Source organism: Ursus arctos, unplaced genomic scaffold (assembly GCF_023065955.2).
Source record: "Ursus arctos isolate Adak ecotype North America unplaced genomic scaffold, UrsArc2.0 scaffold_2, whole genome shotgun sequence".
NCBI classification, from domain to species: domain Eukaryota; kingdom Metazoa; phylum Chordata; class Mammalia; order Carnivora; family Ursidae; genus Ursus; species Ursus arctos.
The window spans coordinates 101,703,946-101,730,211 of NW_026622874.1; the positions used below are offsets into that span (position 1 = coordinate 101,703,946).

The following is a 26,266-nucleotide window of genomic DNA, read 5'->3' on the forward strand; positions in this document are numbered from 1 at the left end:
AGAGCAATTTCAGCTATAGTGTCAAGTGCCAGAAAAATGGTCTTATTTGATGATGACCTAGGAGAAGAAATGCACAAGGAATTCTCCAGATGGGCTAAGAAAAGAAAGCATTTGGTGGTGGTAAAATTCAAAGCTAATAGACCATGGAACATAAAAAAGCTGAGAGCCTTGTCAGAAGAGTTGTGGGTATCAACACCGACAACTTGCAGTTTACACACTCGAGATAATAACTCAACCTACTCTAGGGATGACGGGCCCTGAGCTATGAGTCATGAAAGGTGACATATTCGGGGCTCCTTAAGTGGTCATGGGCTATTTCCTAATGAAACAGCTCAATAAGTTCCTGTAGAAAGCATGCAAAAGTGAGGAGTCTCATCAGGAAGAGTATTTGAAACACAGACCATTACTTGACTTCCTCCTCTAAGGAACCATGATGCATTTCTACCGCCGATGCTGTTGAGAATCTGCACAGGTTCAACTCAAGAGGAGATGCAGTAAATAAAAAAAATAAGGTAAAATAATTCAGATGATATGAGGCCCACATAACAATAGATTAGAAGTATTGGTGCTCTACAAATCCAAGAGTAATTTGGGCATAATCAAAGCTTCACGCAATGATGAATGTGACTGAAGTGTGGGGCACTCCTCTGATCGACTGGAGACCTAGTTACCTGACTTGATGGCCAGAGCAATTGCTGCTATTCATTCAAAGGCTTAGAAGTAAGCTCCTTCCGGGGCACCTAGGTGGCACAGCGGTTAAGCGTCTGCCTTCGGCTCAGGGCGTGATCCCGGCGTTATGGGATTGAGCCCCACGTCATTCTCCTCCGCTGTGGGCCTGCTTCTTCCTCTCCCACTCCCCCTGCTTGTGTTCTCTCTCTCGCTGGCTGTCTCTATCTCTGTCGAATAAATAAACAAAATCTTTAAAAAAAAAAAAAAAGAAGTAAGCTCCTTCCAAAAATGGTTCAGACTAAAAATTTAAGTAGGCTCACTAAGACTTCATTCACTTAGAAATGATGTATACAATACAGGTCACAGAGGAAAATCAGGGCTGCTTGCTTGTAACCCTAGTCCTCTGAGATAACATAAGCAAAGGCAAGCATACTCCTCTCCAAACCACAAAACCCTGGTTGTCAACATCAGAGAGCTACTAGCAGGCTGATGTGACCCAACATGGCACTTCACAGCTCTTTCAGTGAGTGCATTTCCGTGTCCCCAAATTATGGGTAATGAAGTCTATTACAGTTAATGAATTCCTAAGAAAGTACTTTTCTTTGACTGATATTGTATCAATTTCTTTTAAAGTAAAAATCTGTAAAATTGGATATATTTCAAATTGTTAATTGTCAGACAATAACCATAGTTCTTCACACTAGACTTCATGAACTTTTTCAAATTATCGTTTATACAAACCCATAATAACTCATTCGAAAGGCTATTACACCCTAATTAATATATTTTTAGAACACTTTGCAAAAGTATCGTTAGTAGTACACTAGAAAATGAATTCCTTAAGAGGTCACGGAAGCTCTAAAAATACTGCATTTAGAAACCAGAGTATTTTCATAAAAGGTTTGACAACTATTTCTTTATTTCTTAAAGTATAAAACAGCCTTTTATAGTAAGATACTTAAAAATTGCTTATTGTACTTTCAAATATTAGCAATGGAAAATAAATTCAAAATATAAAAGTTTTGTGTTAAAAGAATATAAAATACATGTCATCGAGCAGGATGGTCTGACATAGGTAGCTTCCATTCAAGGTTATGTGTCTGTGTGTGTGTGTGCACCTGTAATGTACTCTATACAGACGCATGTATGTATAATACATAATGTATAGTATGTATGTAAAAATACATATGTACAATCTGCATATTATATAATATATATTATATAGATATATAAATAAATGTGAGTGCCTATTTTGAAAGTGGATCAAAACAAGAAACTATATTTGAGTTAAAAGAACAAAGGAGTTCTAAAATTTTCTTACTTTTTTTAAGTTTTTACATTAAAGACTTAATACTTTAGTTCTCATTTGATGAACTATAAATATAAAATAACAATTAATAATGAAATAATTACATGTGCAGAAAGCCCTTCTAATTATACTACATAAACATTTTCAAAGATCAAAAATGAAAAATTTCAGCTAAATCTCATACATGGTGGAGACTATTTTTCATTAGCTTTGTTTCAATTTTCAAAAATTGATCAAAATAAGGTGATTTACATCTTTGAGACTATAACACTGATACATTTGTAATTTCAAGTACGCTCGATCCTTGAACAATGCAGGGGTTAGGGGTGTCAACCCCCACGTAGTCAAAAATCCATGTATACGTTTTGACTCCCCCCAAAACTTAACTACTGATAGCCTACCACTGACCAGAAGCCTTACCAATAACATAAACCGTTGGTTAACACATATTTTATATATGTATTACATACCATATTCTCACAATAAAGCTAGAGAAAAGACGTGTTTTTAAGAAAATCATAAAGATGAAGAGAAAATACATTTATAGTACCGTACTCTATTGAAAAAAATTCACATACAAGTGGACCCACGCAGTTCACACCTATGTTGTTTTAGGGTCGACTGTAACTTGTAATTTGGAAAATCAAGTGATTTATAAAGTCAAGTGAGTTGAAAAACAGTGCAAAATGTACAAAGCATAATTTAAATCAATGTTTTTCTTTGGCTAAACCCTTATACAATCTGAAATGACATTCAAATATGAAAACAAAAAAGTCACCTGTTGTTTCAGTTCTAGGTCTTACAAGTCAAGAAAAGCCTGAGCATTTTACAAATACATTCTAGGTTACAGAGGACACAATTTTATCAAAAACACAACTCTGAGCATAAATTACCTAGCACTTAACTACAGTATGTATTTTTAAATGTAATCATTCATGAAGTTACAAGCAGAGTTGAAACTATGAGTTAAACATAGTTTCAGTCCTGCCCTTGGAAACATCTATTAAGGGCCTTATGTACATGGATCTGTGCCAAGCAGCTCATAAGGATGCAGTATTTGCCCTCCAGAATCTTGCTAGTCAGAGATACCTCTCTTTCTTAATTCAATTTAGACACAATAAAGAAAAGCTCTTTTCCTAAAATACAAAAGTCTTTCCTCCTATGGGACTATTTCTCAGGATGGTCCCAAGTGGGTAAGAGTCAATTCTCAGTCCAAGACATGCTCACTTTCACAACAGAGCAGAATGAGAAGTCACAGCACCTCCAGGTCTGGTCTCCTCCCAGATAAGTCCAGCCTCTCCCTTCTCTCACCCACCACTCTGCCCACAGAATGTACTGGGTGACGTCAAGGTTAAATAGTATCAAAGGTACCTTCCAAGCCCAATAATGTCTCATCATAAAAACTTCACACTCAGGGGTGAAAGAGCATTAGGAATTATTTTTCTAATCAATATTAGAAATGTTGTCTTTCCTTTAATTACATAAAATAAATGCTAGAGAGAGAGAGAGAGATAGACCTAAATAAATAAAAACGAGGCAGAGCAGAGACGGCTAATTAACTAGTTCAGTAACTAGTCTCCCATTTCTCTTTAGTACTACAACTCCTGATTTTCAGCTGGGCACAAGACATCGTATCTTGTCCCACAGGCTTAGAGTTCTGGCCAAGAAGATGCAGTGCTAAGTACTGCGGAGCAACTTTCAGAAACCTTCCAAGAAAGCTGAGCATATGTTATTTGTCCTGTGTCCCTCGGCTCCCCTCCTTCCTGCATGCGGAGACGCAGGACAGTTGAACTACAGCACCCACCCAGGACCACGAAGAGGCACACTGCAGAAGGCAAAGCAATGAGCCACACGGAGCCTGAGTCCTAGTGATGATGGACCCACCACATCAGCCCTGCAACACCTACCTCTCAAAATTTAAGAGAGAAATAAATCTCTCCCTTGATTAAACCATGTGCATTTCTTAGTGAAGGGAAACTAAAGCTAATCTGATGGATATGTAAATTTCCAACAAATATAAGTTTTAACTACATATTTTCCCTTGTTTCATTAACAGAATTAACACATTAACACATAAAAACAAACACAAGACACAGCAGAAAATTGGGCACCATATTCAATTTATGAGATGCAGAAATGTCTATTATAAATCTCTTGCAGAAAAAAAATCATTCTTGGAAATTAGAGTAAAAACATACAAACTCCATCAGACAGTTAGTCTGTAGACATTTGCTCTGAAACAGATAACCTCTCTTGTCCTGCTCTTTCCTTTTCATTTCTAAAATACTAATATTTTCTTTATATTGTTTGCCATAACTCTATCTTTTAGCCACATGACTCTTAAGTATTCATTAAGAGACACTAAAAGTGACAAAGATTTGAATAAAGAGATTTGCTGTGTATAGGAAGACTTTCTTAAAGGTTAGTTATTCCCAAATTGATTTATAAGTTTAACACAATTCCAAACAAAATCTCATAATTAAGAGAAAACGCATATATAAATATCAACTTTCTGGATGATGTTTCTACATTTCAAAGCAACAGAAGAAATCATAAAAGAAACAAATGAATCTACTTTGACCATATTTTTCTACCAAACTCAAAATTTGCAATCAAAGCCAGCTTACAATAAAAAGCAAACTACAAACCTGGACAAAATATCTAACAAATTTGACACAATAGAGCTAACTTCCTTAATGTATAAAGAGTTCATGGGAGGTTAATAACAATTTCATAACATGAAAAGACAATGCACAAAATAAGAAATACAAAGGGCTAATATGTATTTAAGTAACTTTTCATTAATATTCAAAGACAAGTAAACCCAAACAAGAAACCACATCATAGTAAAATCAATGAGATTTTTAAATGGGAACTCCACAGTAGTAGCTACCTAGGCTTGAACTGATAAGGAGCTTTCATGCCCTGCAAAGCAACACAGCTGAGCAGATGCAGAAGCAGGGGCTCCGGAGGAGACAGACCACGTGAATCCTGGCTCTGCCTTTATCATCTTTCTGGGCTGGGTTCTTCTAGCAATAAAGCAGGAATCAAGCACATGCCCCACCATGCAGGGTTGTTGGGAAGACTTAGCGAGAGGAAACATCAGAAGCACTAAGAGTAGTGCCTGACACAACTAAGAGCTCAGTCATGTTAACTATTATTTTTTTTATTAGTATAATTATTGGAAAGCAACACCATAATATGTATAAAAACCATCAAAATGTTTCTACTTCCCAAACTAGTCACTTAACTTCTGGGAATGTACTCTAAGAAAATAATCCAAAATACCGGAAAGATTTTTATGCACCATTATTTTAATGCAATGTTATATATAATTTTTTAGAGGTGAAGATAACCAAAATCTCTAATAGGTGAACATTAAATCTCATTACATCACTCAGCTCTTAGGATGACCTGATGCATTTCTAACAAAGCAGGAAGAAAAGCTTTCACTGTGATCTTAATTGGGGGGCGTAGGGGGTGGGAGCAGATCACAAAATTATATTTACCCCAAATATCAACTATTAATACAAATAAGCACAGAAATAAAGATTTAAAGGAAATAATATGATTAAGAGTAGTTGTCTCAGAAAGGTAAATTACGGTTGATTTTCTATTTCTATTTTTTGCTTCTTTAAACTTTTTATGCTTTACTAATTGCTTACAATGAGCTCATTTTTATAATAAGGAATTTTTTAAATAATTGTTAACTACTGCCACGTATCACAATTACCAGGAAAAAACTGGATTAGTGGGTATTCCACAATGTTAAAAAGTCAGGAATAGCTGCTAAATAAACATTTCAACAAGCCATTTAACAGAGTCTGACAATTTGATTAGCAAATTTTACTCATAAGTTAAGTGTTCATTAAACAGGAAAATTTTAATGTAAAGCACTAAGAGAAGTAAAATGACCCAAATAATCTACTTATTGAATTTTAAATAATTTAACTTCGAGGAACTGAAATTACTTTTGAACTACAGTTTTATTTAAAATCTTTATCCCTGATATCAAATGTGAAATCTTGAACATATAAATAGGTAAAGATATTATCACTCTGCAAATGAGAAGAATAATCTAAATATAGTATAATTTTCAGAATATAGTAAATTATGTTATAAATGCCCAACGAGCAAAAGAAATAAAATTCACAATCACTGTGCTAAATTAAAAGATGCGGTCTATGGTGAACTTCAGTAGAAATGAGCGTGGCCTGGAGTCACTCTCCACTCCTCTTTCTCAGATCAGAAGCCAGTGGGCTCTACCCTCAGGGAGGTCGCTGTCACCCTGGCCCCACCCCCTCTTCTGCCTGGATTACTGCACTAGCCGTGGCCCTGGGCCCCAGCTTTCAGCCTCAGCATGGATGTCCCCAACACAGCTGCCACCGTGGCCCTTTCCTGCTGGCCCCATTACTTCTTGTTCTGATAGCTTCCTATCTGATGCAGTAAAAACCATCCTTACACAGGCACTGATGGCCAAGCCCCTGTTGCCGCTCCAGCTGCCTCTTCTTCCGTGGACTAGAGTTGTCTGCAGCCCGTGGACTGCCGGCTACTCCTGGGAACCTGCTGACCACTCCTCTGCCAACGTCTGCACTCACCAGAACACTCTTTCCTGAGAAACTGCACTGCACATCCCCTCACCCCTCTCAAGCCTTTGCTCAAATGTCACCATCGTCATGATGCACTCAACCACTACCCTGAAAACTGCAGGCCACTCGCCCCATCACTTACCACTTGCTCTTTTCCTTCCTCACAGCATTCCTCGCCTTATGCCATAATGTATAATTTATTCGTCATGTTTATTATTTAGTCTTTGTCCCCTCTGCACCAAGTAAAAGCTCAAAAAGGGTAGGAGTTTTTGTCCATTTGGTTCACTGATGTCTCCCAAGTATCTGGAATTTAACTGGCACAGAGTACATGCTAAATAAATATGTACTAAATGAGTGAAAAAAGTGATACATTTACCATGGTGCACATGCTTACCATGGGAAATGTGCCTAAAAATAAATGTAAAATGTTACATGTCTCTCTTTTCACACAAGTGACACTTAATGTGTGCACTGCTAAAGGTGATTACCATCATATATCAGGAAACTATCCTCATGGTGGAGAAAAACACGCACCAGAATACCTGAAAAGAATGTTGGAAAAGAAAGATAAAGACATTCCTTCCCTAAAACTAGCCTCTCATTATCCTTCAATTCTTCATGCAATCCTTCATCTGCCATGCTTTCTTTCTTAAAACCCAAAATCTGAGAGGTGCCTGGGTGGTTCAGTTGGTTAAGCATCTGACTCTTGGTTTCAGCTCAGGTTATGATCTTGGGGTGATGGGATCTGGCCCCGCATTGGGCTCTGCCCTAAGCAGGGAGACGGCTTGGGATTCTCTTTCTCCCTCTCTCTCTCTGCCCGTCTTCTGTCTCGCACATACTCCCTCTCTCTAAAATAAACAAATAAATCTTTAAAGGAAAAAAAAAACATAAAAATCTGAGTATCAGCAGCCAAATGAAATACTGTCACATGATATAAACAATCAAACACTGCCATGGCCAGCAAAGGGAAAACTCTGAGCAGCCAAGACATTTTAAGTGACACCCATTCTGGCAACAGAATTTTCTGTGCATATCAATTACAATTTGAGTATTTAGCCACTGCTTCCCTATGAAATCTTAAACTGCCTGAGAGACGCTGGCTTTCTCATCACTTTGTGCTCTGCTCTTCCCTTGCCACGGTGACTAGCAGCACGCAGTGGTTTGCAAAGGTGAATTAAGCAGGGGGCGGGGGGAGATCCCCAGGCCCAAGCACTTGAGAAAACAGTAGAGATCTACTTCTGGTAAGGTTGTCTCATAGAGAACCTAGAGGAACAAGATTGTAACTGAGCCCCTGGTCAGCTCTACAGTAGTGGTTCTTCTCAGCCACAGCTGGACCTCGAAGTCGCATGGGGAGACTTGCAAACTACGGGCCCTCCACCAGAGCTCCTGATCCTCACATGTAGCCTGAGTTGAGAACCACTAATCTAACTCATTCTATTCTCTAAAATGTAGCCTCTAAATGGTATTTTCTATGTATATTCTGGGGCTCTCTGTGCCTTTTTCCTTTTCTTATAGAAATCCTACACAGGGCCAATGGCAGAGAATACCTGTCCTGTATGAGCCTGCCTTATGACATCAAGGGGAGAGTCTCGTGGTAAGAGAAGAGAAGGGTACAGTCTAGGGGAAGTGACTTGGAGACAGATCAGCTCTGCTGAGAGCACAGTGATGAGAGGAGTTGGTGCAGCAGAATACTAAAAAGGAAAAAAGGTGGGGCAGAAATCTAAAAATGAGTCCCCTGGATTCTGTCTGAATACAAAGCCATATGTGTGTAGGGTGAGATTCCAAGACACAAGGCAAAAATCAAGGAGGGTGACTGGAGTGAGCCCAACAAGAAGATATCAGAGCCCCACAGGAACCTCCTTCAGCACCTGGGGCACTGACCAGAGATCCGAAGAGCATGCATTAGAATTAAGGTAAACAGGTATGCCTCGGTGGCTCAGTAAGTTAAGTGTCTGACTCTTGATCTCAGCTCAGGTCTTGATCTCAGGGTCATGAGTTCAAGCCCCATACTGGGCTCCATGTTGGGCGTTAAACCTACTTAAAAAATAAAATAAAATGAAATAATTAAGCTAAACAAATGCCACAATAAAGACTCACCCAAGTGAACAACAAATAAAGTTTGCCCACCACCAGGACACAAAAGACAAACTCGACAAGATAAAGGTCATAGACGTGTAATGTAGCTTGCTGCCAGAATAAAAAGACTTACTTTTTGAAAGAAAATGCAACTCTTTTTTTTTTTTTTTAAGATTTTATTTATTTATTTGACAGAGAGAGAGACAGCCAGCGAGACAGGGAACACAAGCAGGGGGAGTGGGAGAGGAAGAAGCAGGCTCATAGCGGAGGAGCCTGATGTGGGGCTCGATCCCATAACGCCGGGATCACGCCCTGAGCCGAAGGCAGACGCTTAACCGCTGTGCCACCCAGGCGCCCCGAAAATGCAACTCTTAATCAGGAGAAAAATCAGACAATATAAACAGATGAAGCAATGACAGATGATGAAATTCATAGACAAGGACTTCAAATGAACACATAAATATATCTGAGGATTTAAAGAAAAACAAGAAACATAATGAATATAGATGAAAACATGGGGGGGAATACAGCTGAAAAATGAAATGAAATGAAATTAAAAAGTCACTGGATGTGCTTAAAAGTACATAGACACAGGAGAAGAAAAGATCACTGAATTTGAAGACAGGGCAATAGAAAGTGTACGGACTGAAGCATGGAGAGAAATACGCCTGAAAGAAATAATCTGGGTAAACAGAGAAATCAAACATACTATACATGTCATTGGAGCTCTAGAAGGAGAATGATTTGGAAAATATAAGGTACTGTATGGTGACTAACATAATATAATAAAAATTATTATAAAACATAAAATAAAAAAAGAAAATATAATGTTTAAATTTTAGCAAATTAGTTAAAAATATAAGCCCATATATCCCAAAGGCTGATAAAACCCAAACAGAATAAAAACCAAGACAACACAAGTCACATCATAATGAAATTCCTTAAAGACGAGTGACAAACAGAAATGCTTACAAGTGGCCAGAAGGGAAAAACAAGATAAATTATACACAAGGAACAGATAAGAGTAATTATTGACTTTTCATCAGCAACAATACAAGTCAGAAGACCATGGAAGTGCTTCCTTATCTTTCAGGAAAAAATAAGACCATCACACCTTGGAATTCTATATCCACTGAAAATGTCATTTAAAAATAGAATCAAGACTGGTTTTCAAACAAAGAAATGCTTAGAGAATTTGTTTTCAAAAGACCTGAACTGCCAGAAAAACTTTAAAAGGGTCTTCAGGCAAAAGAACAATGTTATAAGATGCAAACTTGTACCTACAGAAAGGAATAAAAAGCATCCTAAGTGGTAAACATGGATGAACATAAATCAATTTTTTCACATTTTTTAATTTCTTTAAAAGACAATTGAAAGTTAAAGCAAAACCACAAACTGCTGTAATGCTTGTCACATATAATAAAGATAAGAGATGATAATAGCACAAAGGGCAAGAAGACGGAAATGAAAGTACACTACTTTAGTGTATTATCTTTCATGTGGAGGAACAGAATATCAATTAAAGATGGACAATAAATATGTGTATTGTAAACCTTAGAGCAACCAGGAAAAATCAAAAAGGTTTAGTTAGTAAGGCAAAAGAGAGATAGCCGGTTATACTTAAAAATAATCCATAGGAAGTTCGGAAAAAGGAAAATTTCTACTTATTTTCAAGTATATACAATCTGTATACTTTAAGGAAAATTACTCTAATAGCCAAAGAGACTTATCATATTAAAAAAAAAAAAAGCCCCCAAAAATCTAAAGTTGTGTATCACCACTTGAAACTTTACATATTATATTTTATTTATTTATACTATTATGCAAGGTACATAAAAGGTACTCAATAAATATTCAGTGAATGAATAAACTGTGCTTTTAGCATAATACCTAAGAAACTATTATCTAACCCAAGGTCTCAAAAACAAGGACTCCTATGTTTCCTTCCAAGAATTTTACAGGTTTAGCTATAAAAAAACTTCAATTAATTTTTGTGCAGGTGTGAGGCAGGGGCCCAGATATTCTCTTCACGTGCATATCCAGTTGTCCCAGCACAATTGGCTAGAAACACTATTCTTTTCTCCATTTAATTGTCCTGGCATTTTGGTTCAAAATCATGTGACTATAAATGTAAGGGCTTATTTCTAGACTTTGAATTCTATTCCCTTGAAATAGACACCATCCTTTATGCCAATACCATACTGTCTTGAGGACTGTAGCTCTGGAGTGTTTGAAAGTGAGAAGTACGACTCCTCCAGCTTTGATTTTCTTTTTCAGTATTATTTGGTTATTCTGGGTTTCTTGTATTTCTACATGATTTTAGGATCAGCTGGTTGAATTCTGCAGCAATAATGCAAAGATTCAGCAGGGATTTTTATATGAATTGATTTAAGATCAATTTGGGGAATAATGTCATTTTAATAATATTAAGTCTTCTGATCTATAAACATTTCTTATCTTCCATTTATTTAGATCTTCTTTGATTTAACAATGATTTGTAATTTTCAGTGTACCAGTCTTGTACTCCATTTTTATTCTTACGATTTCACTTTTTTAAAAAAAGATTTTATATATTTATTTGAGAGAGAGAGAGAATGAGCGGTGGGGAGGGGCAGGGAGAGAGAGAAGCAGACTCCCTGCTGAGCAGGAAACCCTATATTGGGCTCGATCCCAGGACCTGGAAATCATGACCTGAGCCTAAGGCAGCTGCTTAACCAACTGAGCTACCCAGGCGGCCCTGATTTCAGTCTTTTCAATGCTATTGTAAATGTAGTTGTTTTTCTCAATTTCATTTGTAGATTGTTCTCCGCTGTATACTACGTTTGAGAAGACTCAATCATCGCTGGCTGAAAATGAATATTATGAAGTATTATGAATACCATAGAACAGATAATCCAATTCTTCCAAATATGACTGCTGGAATTCCTGAGTCTTAATGAATATTTTTTTACTCCCTCTTCTCCCCCGGAGCTGATAAATTCTTAAGAACCTTGTAAATACGTACGATTTAAATATTTCCTGTTAATATTCACTTGCTATTTGCAGGGAATGACAAGATTGCAGAAAGCATACCAGTATCTCCATGTAATTTTAATTAAAAGACATCTAAAACATTAGATGATACAGTGGCATTATCATCTAGTCCACTGTGCTGAACATAATACATAAATTAATGACAATATCATCTATTTATGTAATTCCAATTTTACGAAGAACAAAATATTTTACAGACATGAGTTCATTAATCCCTACAATACTGCAATGGTTTGCTGGGATCAGGATTAACATCTTCATCTTAGTTTTATAGCCAGGAAAAGTGTGTTATATAGAACAAGGCAACAATGTCCTCAAGGTCATTCAGAAAATCAGAAGCTGGAGCTGATTCTAACAAAAGTCCCTTTCATTTGTCAAGAAATAGAAGTGGGTAGGCTTACATAAAATATGTAGTTATAAAAGTGTACGTGAATCCACATTTTGTATATGTGATCATGCTTTAAGTGTGTTCAAAGTGCTATTAAAAATAAATCTTATGAAAACATTTTACAAAAAATTTTAATTAAAACAATGAATGTTTAAACTCTCTGAAGAAGCAATCCTCAATTAATGATCCTTGTGTACACTGAATTTTCATCTCATAGGTTTGTTTTAATGGCAGTGACTAAATAAACCCTAATTATAACATTCATATGTTTAATCAGAGTAACCAAATGACAGTGAGCTTATGTATAAATGGAATTTTTGTTAAAGGTTTGTCTATCACTAGAATTTCAACTGGAATATAAAACAAAGTTATAAAGAAACACCTCTGGTATGAGAAGTCAAAACAACAAGCAAGAATAAGAAGAAGCTAAAATGGCTGCAGAATAAATTTCCGAATCTCTGTAAATCAACAGGGACTCATGATATGAACCTTGGAGAACATCAAAAGTAAGAAATATTTCTCAGTCTCCCATTGCCTTTGAGAGCTTGTGGATTTCCTACAATAATGGTAAGAAGTTAAAACGACTGCTCTACTTAAAAAAAAAATAAAAGAAGATTATGATCATTATGAGCCAGTATTATTTACTTCAGTAACTGGTAAGATTAGAGAACAAATTAATGAATAAATCATTTTATAATCAACTAGGTAAGTACATGTACTGGATCAACTGAAATGGCTATGGAAAAAAAAAACTGCTCCAGAACGATCTGCATTAATACTTCATCTATTTAGAATTCTGTTACATGAATACATCAGATTTCCAGAATATACCCAAGAATACAAAATAAATAAAAACATGTTTCTGGGTCACCAAAACAGATGCCAAAAAATCCACAAATTTAAAGCATTTTATGCACAGGCCAGTCCCTTAGGCTGTCACTCAGAATCTAATTGTTCTAATTTTAAACAATCCTAATCAAGATTTTCCCCCAATTCTCTAGCCCATAGCAAACTGGACAGCAAATGAGAGAAGAGGAAAAGGAAGAAAAGCAACAAATAAAAGTCAAGTAAGGAATTGAAGAAATCTCTAGGGAATCTCATTAATCTGAAGGTGACCCAAAAAAGAGCTCAAGCAGATCACCCCTCAATGACACTCAAAGTTAACATGTCCCACCCACAGGCTCAGGACTTTCATTCAACATTTTATCTTAGCCTGCTGGCTTGTACTGTAAGCGCATGTGTAGGATTAATGGTCATCTATGGAAAGATTTCAACAGAGAAGTTAGAAATCAAAATAATCATAAGGCAAATAAAAGCAGCACAGGGAGAACAAAGACTATAAAGAGAGAAAGAAACTTCAAAAAAAAACTCATTACAATTTTCAGAGATACGGTAAGAATATTGCATCTATTAAAACAAGAACAGGGTGCTATGAAAAGGAAAAGAACAAAAAAAGAACTCTTAAAAATTAACAAAATGATAAGGAAAAAAACAAAGAGTTGGAGGATGAAGTTAAAGAAGTCTCCCAGAAAGTAGAGCAAAAAGTCAAAGAAATGCACAAGAAAAGAGAAGAAAAGAAAAGAAATAGAGGGCCAGTACAAGAGGTACAACCAACAAATGATAAGAATCCTAGAAAGGACAGACAGGAAAAAAAAAACGAAGGGGACAACAGCATAAAGAAATTATTGTGGAAAACTCAAAACTGAGAGAAATCAGTTCCTGGATTAAAAAGGACCCACTGAGCACCCAGCACAATGGAAGAAAATTAATCTCCACACCTAGGCATATCATCGTGAAACTTCAAAACATTGGGGAAAAGAGAAATTCTAACAAATAGCAAAGAAAAACTACAAGATCACATCAAAGAATTAGGAAGCAGAATGGCTTTTTAACTTTATAAGCAAGACAATGGCGCGGTACCTTCAAATTACTGACAAAAGTGATTTTCAACCAAGAATTCTCCAACCTATCATTCTAAAAATGAGGGTAGAATAAGAGATTTTTAGATGTATAAGATCTGAAAAAAATGCATCTCCCACGCAACTTTCACTCAAAAGATACTGGAGGTGGTGCTCTACCAAAACAAAAAAGTAATCCAAGAAAGAAGGAAATGTGGGTACAGGAAGCATGAGATCCAGCAGAAGGAAGAAGCAAACGGCATCCTCAGAACACAGTGAAGAATGATCCCAGGACCAGAGCTATGCGATTAAAGAGGGAAGTGATCCAAATTTCAGCAATGTGACTCAAGAAACAGACATGTGAGGACTGTTACCACAATCACCACCCCCACCCACACCCCGCCCCACAACCACCCTGCTTTCAATTGTCTTTTCTACCTGCACACAAAATGCTCAGGAGAGCCTGACCCAGACTCTTATGTGTACCTGGCTAGTCCTAACCACAAGCTGATAGAGTTTCTACTCTCCCCTGACACCCAACTCCCAATCCCACTTTGATGCCTTTATCCACTGAGGACATTCCTTTTACCCTGCAATGGCTACGGTGGTCTACTTTGGAAAGCTGGGGTTGGTACAGGGAATGCATAAATGGGAAACAGAGAAGCATTCATCCCCTTTCCATATATCTGCCAGACATCTAAAACACGACCCATACAACAGCCCTGTTCTGACCACAGTAAGCCCTAAGCTCCCCAGGACTCGTTCATGACCTTGCCTACCAACCCCAGAAGGGCTTGGTAAACTGCCAGGGATAATGAAGCCCAGCCATGACCCAAAGGTTCAGTTCAGTCTCTCTAATTAAAGAGTCTACAGTGGCAACGCTGCCCTTCTCCTACACAGCTAGGCTTATACACAAGTCACTCAATTTTTCAAAACAACAAATTATTTTATGCAAAAATAACAATGTGGTGGCTAACCTGTAAGGAAGATCAAGGAAACATTATGGGCTCTGAGGCTGAGGGAGAAGGAAACAACAGGAGGGGTAGCACACGGGGGGCTTCTAAGAAAATGATAATGTTTTCTTAATCTGGAAGCTGGGTACTTAGTTGTTCCTTTAATAGTGTTCTTTAAACCATACACACATTTTATATACTCTTCCTCATGTAGTATACACTTCACAATTTAAAAAAAAAGAAAACAAAAATTGCCCCCAAAAATAATAATAATGGCTAAGGCATTAGGAATGATTGGTTAATAAACTCCATTTTAACAAAACAAGGTAGTGCCTTATTAAAATGACTGGAACGCCACAGTAGTCTCATAATAAAGGTGCAGTGATGTCCGCAGCAGAGAGCTGCAAGAGTGATAAGCATCATCTACCACAAAATAAAACATAAAATAGAAAAAAGAACAGGCAGCCTAACAAAGCACCATGCAAGCTAGGACTGTATATATCCCTGTTAATCATCAAATTAAATCAGAGCATAAAATAAATCTGGAAAGATGTCTATCTTAAAGAAACCATTTAGTGCCGAGCTGGGTACAATCTCACCAATTCGGAAAACCAGATTTTCCAAAACAAATAATTCTAGAAGCATCATCATAACCAGGAGTTGTAGAAAGGGAACACTTGACCAAAATGTATTTATATTACAGTGTGACATGCCAAAATCAGGTTTTGGAAAAAACAGAAAGGGGCGCCTGGGTGGCGCAGTCGTTAAGCGTCTGCCTTTGGCTCAGGGCGTGATCCCAGCGTTCTGGGATCGAGCCCCACATCAGGCTCTTCTGCTAGGAGCCTGCTTCTTCCTCTCTCACTCCCCCTGCTTGTGTTCCCTCTCTTGCTGGCTGTCTCTGTCAAATAAATAAATAAAATCTTTAAAAAAAAAAAAAAAAGAAAAAAAACAGAAAGTATAAAACACCTACATTTTAATTAAATGTTGGATTTCTACACATTCTTACCAATTAACAAATAAAAGCTGGCTCCGAATCAATGGGATTCATTTCCCAACTGATCTTTACCAGCCTGTGTGGCACCGGGCCCCTAATCTGCCGTGTAGCAGAAGTGCCTTTAGGAAGCCTAAAAGGGAGATCTGGGGTGGAAATAACCATACAGAAGCCATCAGCATACAAGTGAGCGTGGAAATTCTGGCTGTGCGTGAGATTATCCTCAGAGAACATAAAGTCAAGTAAGATAAAGCCCACTCATCAAATTCTAAGAGATTCCAACACTGCACAGGTGGACAAGTGAAGAAGCAGGTAAAAGGGCCGCCGTGTCTGTGAAACTGGAGGAGAACAAGGTGAGAGGCGGTATTAGGGGAGCCACGAGAGGAAGATTCAAGAGGGGAAGTAGTACCGCTCCCAGCAGCAGCTGGTGATCAGTAACAGTAGCCAGTAGTAAAATCAATCTTTATTTCTCCGCACAGTGTGCTGGGCGGCACGTTAAGCACTCGATGTCTACTACTTCACTTCATTCTCTCAGCCATGCGATGAAACACCTACTCTCATCACCCCAATACAGAGTCTAGAGACTCCGAGAGGTGGAGTAATGCGCTCCAATCTAGCAAGCTGGAAAATAAGGAGGCCAGGACTGAGAGTCAGTACACCTCAGTTTTCAACTCCTGCAAATTCTAACAAGAGACCCAAGTTCAAACGATGAGTACCCATTCGTATATGGTCATTAGAGTATAAAATATTCCTCATAAAAGTTGACATTTTCAAGGCAAGCCATGAGTTGTTGTTTTTTTTTTTTTTTACCCCAAAACCTCACACAGACAAGAAACTAGGATTAATTTTACAGATCAATTCAAAACAAGTTTCAAGAATAAAGGTTTAAAACTTCCAAATTAAATGTAGGCCAACTTAGCCTTAGGGTTTTAAATGACCAACTTCTGAGGGCTGGTTTCTTTAAATCAATTATGATCGATATAAGCCAGATGGCCGGACTGTCAAACCAGATAGAGCTGTCTGCATGATAAGGTCACTGCATCTGTCACTGGGAGACTCTGGAAAAAGTGTCACATCCAGAAACTCCCTAACCTCACAGCCCACACATCTGAGAGAAGTCCATCAGGAATTAAGATGTGCAGTGAGGGGATTAGATGGGGTTACAGTGTTTGACAGGGTTTGTCTGTCAAATTATTGTTTGCATTTTTATTGTGGGAGTAAAGACAGGAAACAAAATCAAAGTGCTCCACAGCCTAAATGGCATCTAAGGGGTTTATCAAGGTATGTGATTTTATTCCTTCATCTTTAAACCACTTTTTTACCCTATCTTACTACAAACAATATAATCTTAACAGGCGCCATACTATGTCTGATATCAGGAAGGATAGTGCCGTAATTAAACGTTATTTCTGTGAGGATATGTGTGGTACAGGTTGAGACAAGATCGTATGTGGTATAATATTGTAATTTGCAAAACCATCTCACTCCTGCTGCTGCAGTGACTCGCTCTGGAACAGCAATGACGGGAAAGCCACAGCACGTTCATAACAAAGGTGCAATGATGTCTGCAGCGGAGAGCTACGAGAGTGATAAACATCATCTATCAAAAAATAAAAAATAAAACATAAAAAAGAGCAGGTAGCTTGACATTCCTCACGAATACTGTATTTTTTACCACAGAGGCCCCAGGCCCCTTGCGGACTTTTCTATTTCACAATTTCAGCACTGTGGAATCCTATGTTAGGGGCAAAATAATCTAAAGAAGACAAGAGTAGCCATCGTGCTCCTGTAAGAGTTAACATGCTTGCTGGAGCATTTTGGGGGGTCTTTCTTCCTAGCTAAGCTATAGAGTCAAATCAAGCCTCAGAAATAAGCCTGGTCTTGTCCATTAATAAACATTCCTGTCTAGAAGGATTTTCACTCTTGTATTTGTTGTGAACATTTTTCACATGGAAAAATGACATGACCAACAATAATTATTTAATCACTCTGTGCTGATAGTGCACAGGGCTAGAAACAGGGATGTGGGGACTCAGATTGTTGGGCTGCTTCACAGCCACAATTAAATCAGGTGACCTCTAAAGAGGAGTCTGGTCATGCACTACTAACCTAACTGTGGGAGGTAAAAGGATTTTTATCTTCTGGCCTGTAGAAGAAATTAGCCAAATTTAGCTTGAATTTGTATACCTTCACTACACTAAATGAATTAACCAATGGCCCATTCTTTATGCTTTCACAATGTAACTAATGAAACGGAATTAAGAAGCAAAATATTCAGAATCTAGACATTCTTCATAAAACAGGGAAATTCAACATGTGAAAAGTCATTATTCTGAAATTTATTAAGCATAAGCCAATGCATTACACTTGACCTGAATCCTCATTTTTAAATTTTCACCTTCGCCATAAGAATTTTCCAAACAACACATTTGCTAATGCAAAATATGATTTTCCCCATATTTTACAAATAGAAAGCAAAAGAAAATAAAGTAGGGACAGGTAGCCTCCTTCTATAATGCTGATGATACAATGTTAAGACAGCTTGATACCCTGACAAGCTACAGAAACTTTAAAATGTATATGGTATATAACATCATATATAATTGTATACACACACACGTTGGGGGCCAGAACTGATGATGGTGATGACAGTAACAACAGCTAACACACAGAGCACGTGACATCACCGGTCACTATCCCCAGAGGTTCAGATATGCTAACTTCTTCGCGCCTGCAGCAATTCCATGAGACAGGTTCCATGTGATGGACAATTTAGTGATAAGGGGCAAGGCTAGCAGAGAGGTCTGCCACGCAGCTACTGACTCAATGGAAAGCAGGAGTTCAAGACCAAGCCATGTGCTTGCCAGAGTGCAAGCTCTTAACCACTATGTTATATCGTCTCTCTTCCTTCAAAAACGTTTATCAATAATGTTATTTTACAATTAATACCCTATTTGATTTTACAGTGACAGACCATATGATAAATATGTTCTAATTATATACACAATTTTCTTTGGAATTTATGAATCGAAATTTTGAGAAGTGTAGGTAAACAGATCTATGACAGAGTAAGATGTGAACTCGGGAGAGAGTTGGCATATCATCTCCGTGGTTTCCATATTTTAAGAGCCGCCAAGCTCTGAGAACAGCATGTGTAAAGGCACAGAGCTGTGATGGGACACAAAGTGGGGCCTGTGCAGCAGGACAGTGGAGAAGCCAAGCTGACCAGTGATGCAGCCAAAGTCAATGGCGATCTTGTGGGAAGCATGACATCATCCCCACTGTTTTTAAAGAGAATAATCTTGTCTACCTTGTGGAGAGCCCAAACAGAGAAGCCAGCTAGAACTATTACATGCTCCAGCTGTGGGCTTGAACTAAGGCAACCATAAACAAGAGGGAGCTCTCATTGACAGAACAGTTCTGAATCATGATATGGCGTCATCAGCAGGCTGTGGATACTAAGAAAAGCACAGAGATTGTACTAAAGCTTCCAGCTTGAGAGACAGACAGCGACATCCATCGTTAACCAAGACAGGGAATGCCCTGGAGTAGGAGCACTTTAGAAAGACAGAATGTTTTTAAATGCCTTTATTACAAATTTAAAATCTGGGGAAGCTCCTTTTCCCAATCCAAACAGTTCTCAAATATAGACAGCAGAGAAAGTTCTTCATTGAAAGATACCATTTATGAGTAGGTCGAAGATGAGATCTGTGGGCATCAGTCCAACTTCTAACAGGCAATGCGGTTCTCAGACACTCACAATACCACAGCTAGTGAGGTTGCCTCATCACTGAGAATAAGTTCATTCCTACATTTAACAGAGAAGAATACAATTTATACACTCCAATAGGGAATAAACAATTACCAAAAGACACTCCTGGATCAGTCCCCAAGTTTTCTTCCTAAGGTGATAAGTGTTCTTGTCCCAGTAGCCCTTGGGATGTTTCCCCAAACGTACTAGTAGTACCCTCTTATTTTCCCATAAATGTGTTTGAGTCACAGGTTTCAGGTCCTAGAGAAGAGAAGGACAGTGCTAAGCATTAGCCCATAAAAGATAATGGCCTAGAAAGTCAGGGTGCAAACAGACAGACATGAAACCAGGGGACCAAGAAGTGGAGAAGTCCGTATATCACTTCTTGCACACAATAAATGTGTACCAAATAAAGTACATGTAGTAATCTCGGAATTATGCAGCATAATCAGAGAATGAGGTGATTCAAACAGGTGCACTTTACAAATGTTTGCTTTTCTCATTTTAAAAATTGGGTTAACGTTTTAATAACTTTGGTGATTTTCCCAATACAGACCCTGATTTCTTTGACAGAGTATATAAAACGCAACACTTTTTCAAAATTTTGTAATTTCTAACATGAGTTTTCTTACAATAACAATGTTACGATACCCTCAGAAGTTACTACTGACTGAGAGCTCTTTACCACCACCCTAAATGTCCCAGACTAGTATAATCTCTCCTTCTCTTCCAGCTATGATGTCCCTCTCATTTCTCGCTGCTCCATCTAGCATTTCTCATCACCCTCCTCCAAAGTCCTATCTTCAATCTTGACTGTAATGAATAACATATAACAAAACTCATTAAAATTATATATAAAGTAAAAAATACTGATCCAAGGTTAAAAAGCATTTAAGTCTTCCCTATGTAATAAAAAAAGGGACTTTAAAAAGCTGTTTTAAATGTTAGGGGGAGGAGGAGGTATTTGCTTTCTCTTAGGTTCTTAGAACATATTTGACTTCTAAATAAACCAGATGAAAGTTTACTAAAAAATCTAATTTTTCAAAACTCACCTAAAGATAATACAAAACTAGACTCTTCAATGAAGTCTATACCAGAACTTATTCTTTTGCCTGCTCTGGCTATAACAACCCGTTGAAACATCGGACGACTTGTGAGCTGCTTGAATTGATATTTCCAATTCAAACTGGAAGGCTGGATGAAGGATTTGTAATGGAACTTCGGTGCCAATTCAGTCTGGTCTTTCCATGTAGAGACAAATTCAGACTGATCTACTATAGCAAATCCAATGTTCCATAAGTCACAGAGGCTATGTCATAAGTGAGAAAGGATGATCAGACGCGGTATTGGTGAGCTAACACAAGAATGATTCTTTTAACCTTGTGAGAGAGAAATTGAAACTGAAAAGGCTTAGCATTGCAAAAGCTCTGTCTCCTGAAGATAGGTTCATAAAATTCCTTCTATAATTCTCCTTTTCTTTAGTTAACTAAATAAAGGAATAGCCCCAAAAAGTCATATTTCTTGCTTAATTATGGCTCTTTTATCAGTGTGGGTACTTCCTTGTAAATATGTGTAAATTAGAAATAAAGAAAACAAAACTACTCTGTAGTGAGAACAGCGCACTACACAAAAAGTAATACTTCTAATTCTTTTTTGAGAACAAAATCCATATGCATCATTAAAATCTGATTAATGAAGTAACTCGATGGATTGAGCTCTGGTCTTGAAGATTAAAAACTCAGAGTTTCAGCTCTCAAGTAACGGCAAAGATGGATAAATAGATGAAAAGTAGAAAGACACATTAAAATATCTTAGAACATAGGACATGCATGAACTACATATGATTTGAATATCAAATTCCCAGTATTTTCTCAGCTCATCTTTAAATATAAAAATTTTAATCATTAATCAAGTACAGACCAAATTAAGTTCTGTGTTCAATCAAGAAGAGCAAGCTAGACAGCTGCATCTTTCTGTTTGCCATTACTGTCAATGAGTTGGGACTTTGTTTTATAATTACAGTCTTAATAGGATGTCAAGATGTTATGTAACAAACGAAACATCAGTCAACCAGAAAGCAACAGGGCACTTGTTAAACGTGAACTGTGCGATCCCGGATCAAGTCCACTGTGTTAAGGAGGAGGAGGGGCGCTGAGGAAGAACTGTCCACACGTGCCTTTGGTAAGGTCACCCCAATTTCACAGACACATCTGTCAGCCACCAGCTTCTTAATTAGAGACATTACTCTTTAACTCACAAATCTGCTCCCACACACCACAAACAATTTCAGCAGAGGAGAAAGTTCGAGATGAACAGAAAAGACTTTTGGAAATGCTCACTATTTAAATACGTGGTTATTATTGTTTTTCTCATGTTTTAAGCCCCTAAAAGGCATGCATTTGAGGAAATTTAAGTTTTATTCTGCCAAATGCCCAAATCACATCTGGCTTTGCAAATGAAATGAACACCTTGCATTGTATCCAGAAAGCAACAGGAAGTCAATGTAAACTGAACAAAAGGTAATGTGTTCCATATAGACAGAGGATTTTAAATGCCTATTTCGTAAGAGCACCTGAATTCACTGCATCAAATAAATGGTGGTCAGTAAGATACTTTTATCTATGCTAATTATTATTTCTAATTCTTAAATTCTGTGCAAGAGCAAGGAATCTTTAATAGGCTACTTTATACTTCGATTATATAATTGTTGGCATATGAGAAAAAGCATCTGGCTTGCAAACAATGTTGGATTTATTGCTCTGATTCATTTAAAAAGCCATAACACTCATGTTACATTCAGTGGAGCAAAGAGACAATATCTAAAGTTCTACCTCAGCTAAGAATGAGTGTACTGCCTTCATTAGTAGCTGCAAAGACTTCAGGAGAGATAGAGCTATATGTTTATTTCTTTTTCTAAGTAAATCTCATCAGGCAAAATTAGGTAATTCTATAAAAGTTAAGAGTGCTATCACAAGGGTTTGTGAATGGGGGGAGAAAAGAAATACTTTAATCTTTAATTCATTTTATAGGCAATTCAACAACATATTTCTATGACATCTACCACAAAACAGCAATAACTGCATTGTTCAAAGCTCTCAACCAGTGGTTGGGCTGCATACTGAAATTGTTTGGGAACTTTACAAAACACTGATGCCTGGATTCCACCTCCACAGGCTCTGATGTAATTGGCTGGGGGAGGCAGACTGAGCATCGGTAGCCTTAAATGTTCCTCGGGTGATTCCAGTGCCCAGAGGGACCTGCCACTCTAAGCTTCAGACGACTCCTCAGCAATTCCAGTCTTCCCAGTCACCAAACAGGGATCTATTTGCAGTCCTCCCTATGGAGACAGCATGGTAGGAAGACATGCTGACCTCAGCTGTGTGCTCACTCTATGTTGTCAACACGAGAGACATCTGAATGGCAGCCAAAGCGAGCCCCTTAACAAACAGGGAGGCTTGGACATCCTGCTCACTTTAGGCTTCATACCCCCACCAAATGCTCAGACTTCCACCAGGCAATCCAAATCAGATCCTTGTCCTTTTTCTTCTGTAAATCTGTAAAGTGGGGTTACATGAGGGTTAGAGCAAATGTGCAGAGAGCAAAGGTGTGGGAAAGGTGATCAATCATTGACGACGGTTTTGTCACCCCTGCAATTTGCAGCCTCAGGATGAATGCCACACAGGAATAAATGCCAAACAGAAGCAAATTCACCTGTGGGAGTGTGGGACAGGGAGACCCCGTTACCCTCTTAATCTTCTAGAAATCCCTTAAGAGATGACAGGGAAGACACTTCAGCAAGGCCTAAAGGAAGCTCCTTGCCCACACGTGGGTCTGGGACTCCCTGTAACATCCTGTAAGAAAGGGGGGTGAGGGGCTGACAGGCCTCCCAAGTCAGGGGTGTGGGCTCAGGCAGTGTTCTCCATTCACAAGCCATTTCAAGCAGTCAAGTGTCTGGGCAGGTAGCTGTGTTTCGTGTGTTCATACTGAATTCCATTCCTGATAGAGAGTTACTTGGAAGTAGCAGAAGCCAAGGCATTCCATATGGTAAAAGCTTAACACAAAATAAGGTCTCTAAGGAAGTATCAGAAGAAAAGGAATGGCAATCTTTAAAATGATGTATAGAACACATGAATGGCTGGCAATCACAGGTGCTCAATAAGTATTTGTTGAATTAATGAATAAATTTGTTCTATGCCAGATGTGATCCCTAGGCCAAATTTCATACCCTTTCCCCAAGAGTAAAAAAACAATCCTGAAAGAACTGTTAAGAAATATAAATCCTGGGGGGCGCCTGGGGGGCGCAGTTGTTAAGTGTCTGCCTTCCGCTCAGGGTGTGATCCCAGGGTCCTGGGATCGAGCCCCACATGAGGCTCCTCCTGCTTCTTCCTCTCCCACTCCTCCTGCTTATGTTCCCTCTCTCGCTGGCTGTCTCTCTCTGCCAAATAAATAAATAAAAAATCTTTAAAAAAAAATATGGGGCGCCTGGGTGGCACAGCGGTTAAAGCATCTGCCTTCGGCTCAGGGCGTGATTCCGGCGTTATGGGATCGAGCCCCACATCAGGCTCCTCCGCTATGAGCCTGCTTCTTCCTCTCCCACTCCCCCTGCTTGTGTTCCCTCTCTCGCTGACTGTCTCTCTCTGTCAAATAAATAAATAAAAAATCTTTAAAAAAAAATATGGGGCGCCTGGGTGGCACAGCGGTTAAGCGTCTGCCTTCGGCTCAGGGCGTGATTCCGGCGTTATGGGATCGAGCCCCACATCAGGCTCCTCCGCTATGAGCCTGCTTCTTCCTCTCCCACTCCCCCTGCTTGTGTTCCCTCTCTCGCTGGCTGTCTCTATCTCTGTCGAATAAATAAATAAAATCTTTAAAAAAAATATATATATATATGTGTGTGTGTGTCTGTGTGTGTGTGTGTGTGTATATATATATATAAATCCTGGGAATTCATTTCTCTTCTGCTAATTGGTATCAGTGATAAGGTCTATTAACTTAAAATATGCCTATTTTCTATGACGATAATTTAATAATCCATCATTCATATTAAATTACCTGGACGCAAAGTAAGAAACCTAGCAGTTACAAGATTAAAGAGTTACAAGATACACTATATGAGTGGTAATAATTTTACTTAAGACAGACTTCTTTTCATTTAATTGGTACCTATGTCTAAATATCAAGAAAAATAATTCCAGCTTGAAGGCAAGTGACAATATATCATTTTTGTGTATTCTCTCAAGAAAAAAGAAAATAAACAAACCACCAGTAAGCACAAGGCAAGTAAAAAAAGTTTAACCTGAGAATTAGCTATCCAAATGTATTAGCCTTTGACTATTTTATGTCACTGGCAATATCATTTCTTCATGACAGGACTCATTAAGTGACACTACAATTCCCATTAATTGAGGATTTTACAAGAAAACTTGAACTAGTAATTAGTTGGCATGAATCCTGCTGCATTACCATATATACTTTGTGACCAAATTTTAATAGGACCATCTCATTTGTATTCACACAATGCTGTTAGACCAATTATTTTTTATATGTTGCCTTAAAATAAATCTACTTTACTTTTCACATTAGAAACTTTCCCTGGATTACAAATATGCAGGAAAAAAAATTTTTAATAAAAACAAACTAGGTAGCTAATCCCATCTTGAGTCACACCTCAATCTATCTCAAGATATGCACCTTTCATTATTACTAAATAATTAGTTTCTGAAACTCCAGTACTCAGTGTTGGATGAACAGTAAAACACACACACACACACACACACACACACACACACACACACTCTTACCAAAATCCAAAGATTCTGAATTATAAAGAAAATGGCAAAAATATATATCTAATATACTAATAGTAATAGAGAATTTTATAATCAATTTTCAATGGGGCAGCAACTATTTATTGAAGACAAAAATCATACCAAACTTTCCATGACAAACTCAACTATTTATAGCCAAAATGATGCTTGTTAAGTTATAACCGAAGAAATAAATATTTTGAATTAAGTGTGTAGATTATTTGATGTCCTAGCTGATAAAGTACTCCACTATATAGACAATAATACTGGCTTCCCGCCCAACCACCATCCCTGCACTTCAACATCCCAGGCTTGAACTGACTCTCAGAACCTTGATTTTGATCACTCTGCCCAAGGCCCGTGTTCTTAAGGAAAGGCTATTGTCAAATCTGCGAGCCCCAACTTACCCTAAGGCAGCAAATGGTTAGGGCCCTTGCTACCCACGGTGGTCTCCCTCACAATGACTGATTTATAATGGGCCTGTGACACAATCCTGGTGACTGAAAGGGCTTGGTGGCTCTACAGGAAGTTCATGAGAAGGCCTTACACACACAGGCCCTTAAATGGGGACATTGACTCTTGTGAGCCTCTGGTCATTTTCTGTGTGAGCCACCCTGAAACCTTGAGGAGAGTGTGTGTAGGGGCACAAGCCCAAGCTGGCAGGCTAAGGAGGCAAGAATGGGAAAATGGGTGAAACGTAGGTTTTTGATGATGCTACTGAGGCCCCCAGCTAACAATCCCTAGAATTACTCTACTTGAAGGATTCTTGTTTTGTAGATAATAAATTTCCTTTCTGCTTAAGGCA

At 38.2% G+C, this 26,266-nt stretch overlaps 1 protein-coding gene across 4 annotated transcripts in view; it reads right to left on the bottom strand.

Moving 5' to 3' along the window:
- The window catches only part of SDK1 (sidekick cell adhesion molecule 1), an 876,890-nt gene that overhangs the window by 627,925 nt on the left and 222,699 nt on the right, over window positions 1-26,266 (bottom strand). The window contains exon 1 of one of the 4 annotated variants that reach the window (XM_057314982.1): window positions 672-880. The exons of the other annotated variants lie outside the window; for them this stretch is intronic. Within the exon in view, the coding sequence (XP_057170965.1) occupies window positions 672-706 (35 nt within the window). The 5' untranslated portion in view covers window positions 707-880. Of the gene's footprint in view, window positions 1-671; window positions 881-26,266 lie in introns of those variants that run through there. 4 annotated transcript variants of the gene reach the window in all.